General features: G+C 45.8%; 1 protein-coding gene across 1 annotated transcript in view; it reads left to right on the top strand.

Annotated features, from left to right (window-relative positions):
- The window catches only part of cacna2d3a (calcium channel, voltage-dependent, alpha 2/delta subunit 3a), a 242,577-nt gene that overhangs the window by 214,325 nt on the left and 18,252 nt on the right, over window positions 1–10,000 (top strand). Inside the window, exons 28-31 of the mRNA XM_077003026.1 lie at window positions 657–718; window positions 1,793–1,837; window positions 2,776–2,838; window positions 6,524–6,594. Coding sequence (XP_076859141.1) covers window positions 657–718; window positions 1,793–1,837; window positions 2,776–2,838; window positions 6,524–6,594 — 241 coding nt within the window. The remainder of the gene's footprint in view (window positions 1–656; window positions 719–1,792; window positions 1,838–2,775; window positions 2,839–6,523; window positions 6,595–10,000) is intronic.

The raw sequence follows: 10,000 nt of genomic DNA, 5'->3' as shown, positions 1-10,000 counted from the left end.
AGGGTCACAGTGACACAGACTCAATTTAATACACTGGTGGACCCCCACTCACTTTAATACATTTGGTATTAAGGTGTTGTAATTTATCAGTTGCTCTTGACCTTAATATGTCGCATTTAATTATTGCCCTTTTATTATGATTCTAACACACCCTGTGGGTATTTTGAGAACATCCTCTGACAGCCAAAGCTAAATCCAGATTGTGTGGATTAACAGATTTCTGGAGGTTTGAAAACCCTGTTCGGAGTGTGTGTGCACTGTAGAGTTACGCTTAAGCAGCAGCATTCATGTTTTCTATCGCTTTAACCTCCATCTGCATGAGATGTGTAGGGCCAACCTGCGTTGGTGTGCACTAACTGTCCAATGTTGGACCTAACAGATCATTTGAGATCATTGTATTGATCATTGAAGGAAGAAGGAAATGAGGACACTCTTACAACCCAGACAGAAAGACCAGTCACGCTTACATGGACCCACGTCCCACATGTCTTTGGTATCATCAGTACTTGAATTAGTGCTGTCCAATGATACAGTAAAAGCATAGACAGCTGAAAGACTTTGGCACTCTGATCTTGCTGACTTTTAAAGCACTTTAAACACTCACCAGATGATACCACCCATTATGGTGCGTTTGATTTATCTCCGATGTCTTCCAGCTGTGGGGATACAGATGAAGCTGGAGTTCTTTCAGAGGAAGTTCTGGACTGCCAGCAGACAGGTAAAAGACACACACACACATACACACACACACACACACACACAAATGTGAATACATACTGGGATTGATTAAAGTTGATATGTTATTTTCAGTCTGTCAATTTTATGAATATTTCTCATAAATCTGCATTTCTTATAAATCTGCATTTCTCATCCAGTTTTCACAGGTGAATGTATTTTTTCTGGATTACATTTACTGAAACCCAGTAACCCTAGTAATATATAGCAACCTTCTAATAAATACAAAGTATTGAGTATGAGGTTTGTGTTACAATATTTTAAAAACAACATTTTTAAATGTTTAAATCATGACGGTTAAACTGAAGATTAAACTGAGCTGCTAATCTGTGAGCCCACTGCAGGAGGGAGAAGTGTAGTGAATAAATGTGGTATTTGAGACGCCAGTCTGCGCTTCAAACAACCTGTGTCCGCGCTGACAAAGTGTGAAGGAGGATTCACAGTTCACTTCCAATAAGCTGCAGCTCATTGTCACTTCATGTTTGATTCTCTCTATTTTTAGTTCAAAACGATATAGGCAGTTACATTCACCATGGAGACAATGACAGGGTGTATTTATGTCATCAAATAGAGCTATAATACATATACAAGAGGATTTTTTCAGTACTCAAAATTGTCTGCCAATTAACCCCTCAAAATGGAGGACTGAATGATGCAATGCAGATATTGGGTCGTAGTATAAATCTCCTAGCCAATCAGTCCTTAATGAGTTTTGGAGCTAATTAAGTGCTTGATACATGAAGATACACTGCAGTTCTAGCTCTGCACTTTGTTATGCAAATTAAGACTCAAAACTCTGTTTCTCTTTGCACATTCTCTCCCTCTGTCTGGAACATTGTGTGGGTCCAGAAATGAGACAGAGCTCCCAGTGTGCTGCTAACACATGACATGCATTAGTTGGCTATGTGATGAACCAGGTGGATAAATGTTTGGATTGGCTGTATTGGACATTTAACTTTGATTCCACAGCAGTGCTAACATGTCTGCACGTCTGCGTGCACCAAATGCATGTGCAGGACCCTGTGTTGAAACCATACGTCTTTGCTTCTCACTCTAGTGTGCAGCAGTGGATGGGAAATGCTCCATTAGCTGTGATGATGATGTGAGTGTGCACTCCTCCCCTAGATCTCACTCCTCCCCTAGATCTCACTTCTTCCTTAGATCTCACTCCTCCCCTAGATCTCACTCCTCCCCTAGATCTCACTCCTACCCTAGATCTCACTTCTTCCTTAGATCTCACTTCTACCCTAGATCTCACTCCTCCCCTAGATCTCACTCCTCCCCTAGATCTCACTCCTACCCTAGATCTCACTTCTTCCTTAGATCTCACTCCTACCCTAGATCTCACTCCTCCCCTAGATCTCACTCCTATCCTAGATCTCACTTCTTCCCTAGATCTCACTCCTACCCTAGATCTCACTCCTCCCCTAGATCTCACTCCTACCCTAGATCTCACTTCTTCCTTAGATCTCACTTCTACCCTAGATCTCACTCCTCCCCTAGATCTCACTCCTCCCCTAGATCTCACTTCTTCCTTAGATCTCACTCCTCCCCTAGATCTCACTCCTACCCTAGATCTCACTTCTTCCTTAGATCTCACTCCTACCCTAGATCTCACTCCTACCCTAGATCTCACTTCTTCTTTAGATCTCACTCCTACCCTAGATCTCACTTCTTCCTTAGATCTCACTCCTACCCTAGATCTCACTCCTCCCCTAGATCTCACTCCCTATGGTATTTTTTAAGTGATTCTAAAGAAAGATATGGCCTTGTTTTCAAGTAAAGTAATCTACTTTTCACCCAGACTAATAATTTCTCCTTTAACAAATCTATCTAGCTATACTTTACCATATATTCTTAATACATTTAAAGTGATGTTTAGCGATACCTTATTCACTTCTAAAATCTTTGTATTTTAGTAATTTTTGTGTATAAAAAACAGTCATTAACAAGACATTTCCCACTAGACTAAACTAACTTATAACATCAGTGTCCCTAACAGCATTTTAACTTATCAATTTTTCCTCTTGATCTCTGCAGGACATAAATTGTTATCTCATAGACAACAATGGTTTTATCCTTGTGGCTGAAGACTCCTCTTTGGTAAGATTTTTATTGCAATGGGTAATAAAGGAACTGCTTAGCACAAATATGTAGTTGTCTATGAGAATCTGCTGGTTGGATTTTTTTTAAAGGTACTGTTTTTAAAAAGTTGTGGTTGTTGGAGCCAAATAATATCTCAGCTACCAATCCCATATCTGGTGATGCTATCATTGTATCTGAGTTTGGTTGATCAGTTTGTGGGTAATATGCAGTGGTTAATTTCTGCATCTCACCCCACTTTATCACTCCCTACTGCTTAAGCTTTGGACCCCTAACAGTTACTGAATATTTGGGCACCGCGCAATATCTAAAAATCTCTCTGGGATGCCAAGTTCCTATGGAAGATTTCATAGGATATAACCAGATAGTTTGGAAATTCTTGGCTTATGAGCTTGTCATGTGATACATTATTTGTAATAATTTCATATGTCACTGTGCACCTCTGCCAATGGTCTACATTCAAGAGCATCTTAAGTTTTTGGTTTCATTCTGCCTGGATAGCCACTCAGTCATGTCATCGTTGTTATGTGTTAAGCTTAGAAACTTGGCACTGAGAGAGGTAGGAGTTATCGTCTGAAGGCTGCATCCATTCTCAGGTGTGGGCACACTGCAGCACAGATAAGCATTATGGACAGTGTAGTAGATATGATGTGAGTCTTGGATAGGTGTATTGGCTGCCAACTGGCTTTCCCCATCCCCAAGAGTCTGTGGTGTGTAACAATACTGCATCATTACTATCCAGAAGTGCATGTTACTACTCGTGTGTCAGTTCCCTTCCTCTTTCTTCCATGTTGGGGAACTTGACATTCGGAATAGCGTGGGAATAGCCTGGGCCCCAGGAACCGCTGCATGTTCTTGACATGGGACTGGAAAGTTCTTCAGTCTTGAGTTCCTCTGTGGATATCACCTAGTTATGTGGAGGAGTACAACACTGTGGACTTTGAGAAATGGTGACAGCCCTACTGTTGCTAATGTGCCTAATCGCGTGTACAAGTGCCACCCAGTGTTCTTTGTACACAACACCATACAGCAAAGGAGAGCAGTGTATGCCTGCAAAACGTTCGTCACTAACATCTGAAATGTCACAGTGGAATATATGAGCTGAATGGTAGATGGAAAAATTCCTATAAATTGACCTTATGAGTGCTGCATAAAATGTATGATAAAATGTGTGATATTTGTGGTATGTGGAATTTTTACAACAATGTCTCACAAAACAGCTCTACATATGCCCAAGTCCATGTCTAAGCCTCCAGTGAGCACGCCACTGGCAAGAAAAAACTCCCTGTAGCATGAGGAAGAAACCTTGAGGGGGACCCGTCCTCTTCTGATCAGCAATGGACAGCACAATAATAGCATATGTGAACATTTAAGAATCAACCAATCAATCAATCAATCAAAGTTTATTTGTATAGCGCTTTTAACAACTCAAGTTGTCGCAAAGCAGCTTTACAGGATTTACAAGGTTAACAATACTATGGGTCCAGAACCAGTGAAATAAGAATGTCCATCATAGTCCTAGTTGTGGTTTGCGGGTTGTAGGTATGTCCAAAAGGCATCTGGCACAGGGACATCAGACCAGAGCAGTGGAGGGGGGGTGAAGGAGGGGGGGGGGGGGGGGTCGCAGCGGGATCAAGGATTATTAGACATGACTAAGTTCAGAGAAGTGTCATTTCATGGAATATAGCGTGCAAGGATGGACTCTACGGCATCTGTCTACGGCAGCACAGGCGGAGCCAGAAGGTAGCACAGCTAAAAGGGTGGAGCCAGAAGGTAGCACAGCTAAAAGGGCGGAGCCAGAAAGTAGCACAGTTAAAAGGGCGGAGCCAGAAGGTAAAACAGCTAAAAGGGCGGTGCCAGAAATTAGCACAGCTAAAAGGGCGGTACCAGAAGGTAGCACAGCTAAATGGGCGGAGCCAGAAGGTAGCACAGCTAAAAGGGCGGAGCCAGAAGGTAGCACAGCTAAAAGGGCGGAGCCAGAAAGTAGCACAGCTAAAAGGGCGGAGCCAGAAGGTAGCACAGGCACAAGGGCAGTACTGGAAGGTAGCACAGCTAAAAGGGCGGAGCCAGAAGGTAGCACAGCTAAAAGGGCGGAGTCAGAAGGTAGCACAGCTAAAAGGGCGGAGCCAGATGGTAGCACAGGCACAAGGGCTCCCTGGGACATCAGCACTCCGCCACTCTCAGTCAACAGCATCATAATACTCCAGTTGACCAAAACTCTCAATGCCCATGAACCTCAGATATTCACCTTTACCTAAGAAGGGACTGCAGCTAATATGGTAGTAATGTGATCAAACTCTAGTTCTGGTAAGAACTCTGGCTGCTGCATTTTGAACTAGCTGGAGCCTGTTTAAGCAGTACGGCCAGATTGTAAGTCATTACAGTAGTCCAGTCTGGAGGTGACAAATGCATGGACTAGTTTTTCTATATTCTGGGAAGGCAGTGTGTTCCTAATTTTTGCAGTGTTCCTATTGTGCAGGAAGGCTGTTCTAGAGATATTATTTACACGAGTTTCAAAAGAGAGACTGGGAACCATTATAACACCAAGATTTTTACCAGTTAAAGAAGGTGTGGTTGGAAGTCCATCAAGGTTTATTATACAGTTGGAGCACAAACCTCTGGCTGCTTGTGGACCTAATTTGTGACATCATAAAACTTCAAACAAAACAGCCTATAGAGAAAAGTATGCATTGTTTAAAATCATACAGAAATTGGAGAAGGAGGTAGGACAAATTCAGGCTCTTCCAGCTCTTTATTTCGGACCCATTTGTTACATGTGAAGGGTCAGAAATGATGTCTATGGCGTTGTCAGAGGAACTGCATTACGGTGGCTGAGAAAACCCATCTCGCTGCAAAACATAAACGCGCTGCAAATACACAAAACAAATTAATCAAAATGACAACATGTACTACATGTCAGAAACGAGCTGCAAATCCAGTCACAACACAAAGGAAGTGTTTCCGGACAAATTATGAGCAGCGTCTCTGTACATTTTTAGCTAGTAACAAGAGCTGCATTATACAGTATCATTATACAGTTTAACGGGACTGAAGTAGCAAAACTAAGTTGTTTTAAATGTATGGTGGCCCTTAAAGTCCATCGCACTGCAAAGGAAAAACAAGCTGCAAATACGCAAAGCAAATTCAAAATCAAAATGACAACGCATACGCTACATTTCAGAAATGACCTGCACATTCAGAAACAATGCAAATCCAGCCACAACACAACGGAAGTGGCCCACAACACAATGGAAGTGTTTCTGGATGAATTATTTTACACAGGGTTTTTAGTCACAAACAACAGTTGTGTTATACAGTTTCTCATTACGTTGAAGGCTAGCTAAGTTTAAAGAGCTTTATTAAGTCCCCAAGCTAGCTATTTAGATAGAAACTTAAGTTGTGTTCAATTGGATTTTTATCAGGGATTTTAAGCCTTAGTTTCTGTCTAGCTAGCTAGCTACATTTAAAGAGCATTTAGCTGTTTACCCGTGATATAAGCAGCGACTACCTAGTGATAAGCATAAGTGATTACGTCAGCCTGTACGAGTGACTCTAGGTCTTTACTCTACATCCTATTTGTGTTTTTCTGATCTTCCTCTACTCCTGACTTCTCCTCTACCTCTTTTGTTTGATTCTCTGATCTGAAGCTGTAATAATGACTCTAGCACCTCTCTCTTTGTCTCAGACAGGCATGTTCTTTGGCGAGGTGGAGGGGGCGGTCATGAGTAAGCTTCTGTCCATGAGTTCGTTTAAAAGGTAGGAAAAGAGGCATGGCTTCAAATCATTTGTAACAAGCACACTGAAACACTTATATGAGGTCGCTGATGGATTCATCAACAGTGCACGTAATCCAAACTTGACCTTAAGCCTGGGTCAAAAGAAAGTGCACAGCTGGTTGATATGGTTACAGTAACTAGGAAACATAATAAAATAAAGTAGCATTTTCTTTGCAGGTGAGAAATCTTGGAAGCTGTTCGTCTTAATAAATGGAGATTATGCAGTTCTGCATGCTGTTTGGATTTGCAATCATGTTTTTGGATGATTTGGTGATTAGACTTGGTCTTCAGTATTTTATGAAGTCATAACAGCAAAAAAACAACAAAAAATGAGACGGATGAGCTCAGCCAAAAATGGCGGAAGAGTGGCTAAACGGGCAACTTTAGCCAGACCTTGTGCAGGTCCTTGGTCTTCCCAGAGGACCACAGGGAACTGTCGTAAGTGGTAATAAAGAATAGTAATATGTCTCCTTTAATGTGGATGATCCTGGACCACATTTAATGGTCAGTGTACTTAAATAAGTCATGGGTCTATACTGCCATTGGTCTGTACTGTCTGCCAAGTTGATTCCAAGTTTCAGTATTTCACTGGAGTCGTTTGCCATCCATGACACCCTATATATCAGCAATAATTGTAGTAATAGTACATATTATGAATGTCTTTGATGAAATATAGTGTATCACTGCATTTCTCAGCTAACATCTACAGGGTTGCCAACTTTTCAAGATCGCTTGGAGTGAGATTTGAACCTGGAGGGGGTGGCGAGTGTAAATTGTTGAGGAGGGGGTGGCAAACGTAAATTGTTACTGGGCCGTTGTAAAATGGACACAAGTATTATATCGCGATGGATCGATCGTCGGTGGTTGGCGCCAGAGCGAACTAGTAACTCATTGAATCATAGATATGGATCAGAGGTAAATAAACTAGATTTTTTTTTTCGGCGTGAGAAATCAGAAACGTGGCATGAGAGCGTGTGGAGACAGTCCAGTGCGTGACAGTTGGCAACCCTGCATCTATACATTTTCTAATGCTTGTGTACATTTTAATAGCTTTGATGAAATTTACAACATAAAGCAGTGCTCTTGTAGTGCTCTAATAATAACTCATTATTAGAAAATATTAGCCCACAAATGTGTATTTCAGAGTCAAAACAACAGTCACAGCTGGTCTCTCACTTGATAAATTCAGAAAGTTTTTAAGCATTGCAGTACTTGGGACTTTTGTCTTACCCAAGTCATGTCCAGTTCCCCCATCTAGCTAGCAAAATCTCCATCAAACACCTCCACCTCCAGAGGGTGTGGCCGAGCGTACAGTACACATGTGACCAGCCACTACATCTTTTCAAACTGCCACCGACACAAATCACAATATCATTGGAGGAGTGCCCACCACTATAGACTATACGAATAAGAACTGTGTGAAGGAATGACTCAGAAGACCTTATAATACGTACACCAACACACCAACACTGTCTCTGTCTCTTCCCATATTCATGCACACACAAATACACGTAAATAAAACACACATCGATACTGCTTCCTTTCTGAGGTCCACACAGACATCTGGAGGGTTGGAGCCCTTTCCAGTGTGCTATGGGACAAGAATAGCCAGGAGCTATGGGTAGTGACGCTATTAGCCATGATTAACCATGGAATGTGAGGAGATCAGGGGTGGAGGAAGGGGGGTAGAGGGGCAGTAGAGGGGGGTAGAGGGGCAGTAGAGGGGGGTGGAGGGGCAGTAGAGGGGGTGGAGGGGCAGTAGAGGGGGGTAGAGGGGCAGTAGAGGGGGGTAGAGGGGCAGTAGAGGGGGGTGGAGGGGCAGTAGAGGGGGGTGGAGGGGCAGTAGAGGGGGTGGAGGGGCAGTAGAGGGGGGTGGAGGGGCAGTAGAGGGGGGTGGAGGAGCAGTAGAGGGGGTGGAGGGGCAGTGGGGGGGGTGGAGGGGCAGTAGAGGGGGGTGGAGGGGCAGTGGGGGGGGTGGAGGGGGCAGTGGGGGGGGTGGAGGGGCAGTAGAGGGGGGTGGAGGGGCAGTGGGGGGGGTGGAGGGGCAGTAGAGGGGGTAGAGGGGCAGTAGAGGGGGGTGGAGGGGCAGTGGGGGGGGCAGTAGAGGGGGGTGGAGGGGCAGTAGAGGGGTGGTGAAGGGGCAGTAGAGGGGGGTGGAGGGGCAGTAGAGGGGGTGGAGGGGCAGTAGAGGGGGGTGGAGGGGCAGTAGAGGGGGTGGAGAAGGGGCAGTAGAGGGGGGTGGAGGGGCAGTAGAGGGGGGTGGAGGGGCAGTAGAGGGGGTGGTGGAGAGGCAGTAGAGGGGGGTGGAGGGGCAGTAGAGGGGGGTGGAGGGGCAGTGGGGGGGGCAGTAGAGGGGGGTGGAGGGGCAGTAGAGGGGTGGTGAAGGGGCAGTAGAGGGGGGTGGAGGGGCAGTAGAGGGGGTGGAGGGGCAGTAGAGGGGGGTGGAGGGGCAGTAGAGGGGGTGGTGGAGGGGCAGTAGAGGGGGGTGGAGGGGCAGTAGAGGGGGGGTGGAGGGGCAGTAGAGGGGTGGTGGAGGGGCAGTAGAGGGGGGTGGAGGGGCAGTAGAGGGGGTGGAGGGGCAGTAGAGGGGGGTGGAGGGGCAGTAGAGGGGTGGTGGAGGGGCAGTAGAGGGGGTGGTGGAGGGGCAGTAGAGGGGGGTGGAGGGGCAGTAGAGGGGGTGGAGGGGCAGTAGAGGGGTGGGGGTGGAGGGGCAGTAGAGGGGGGTGGAGGGGCAGTAGAGGGGTGGTGGTGGAGGGGCATTAGAGGGGGGTGGAGGGGCAGTGGGGGGGGTGGAGGGGCAGTAGAGGGGGTGGAGGGGCAGTAGAGGGGTGGGGGTGGAGGGGCAGTAGAGGGGGGTGGAGGGGCAGTAAAGGGGGGTGGAGGGGCAGTAGAGGGGGGTGGAGGGGCAGTAGAGGGGTGGGGGTGGAGGGGCAGTAGAGGGGTGGGTGTGGAGGGGCAGTAGAGGGGTGGTGCTGGGAGCGTGTACGGTTTTCCATGAGAGCCTCTGTAGTTACATGGAAAGACTATGTCCTTGCCCTCAGCCCAACACTGACCAGTCAGTACAGAAAACACACACACACACACACACACACACACACACACACACACACATACATGCTCGTGCCTGCAGTCTAGGGGGGTTCACCTTTCAGAAGCAAGAGAGAGAGGGAGAGATAGAGAGAGAGAGAGAGAGAGAGAGGGAGAGAGAGAGAGAGAGAGAGAGGGAGAGAGGCACTGCACCCAACATAAAATGTGTAGCCATAAGCAATACTTGCTCTATTAATGGACTAGCCATCATCACTGTTGTCAAATAGGAAATGCTTGTGTGGTCACAAATCCTCCTGACATGAACAAACAAGCAAACAAGCATATTGATCAGTTATTGT

This window comes from Brachyhypopomus gauderio, chromosome 4, assembly GCF_052324685.1.
Source record: "Brachyhypopomus gauderio isolate BG-103 chromosome 4, BGAUD_0.2, whole genome shotgun sequence".
Lineage (NCBI taxonomy): Eukaryota > Metazoa > Chordata > Actinopteri > Gymnotiformes > Hypopomidae > Brachyhypopomus > Brachyhypopomus gauderio.
This window is presented reverse-complemented; position numbering and strand designations above follow the sequence as displayed.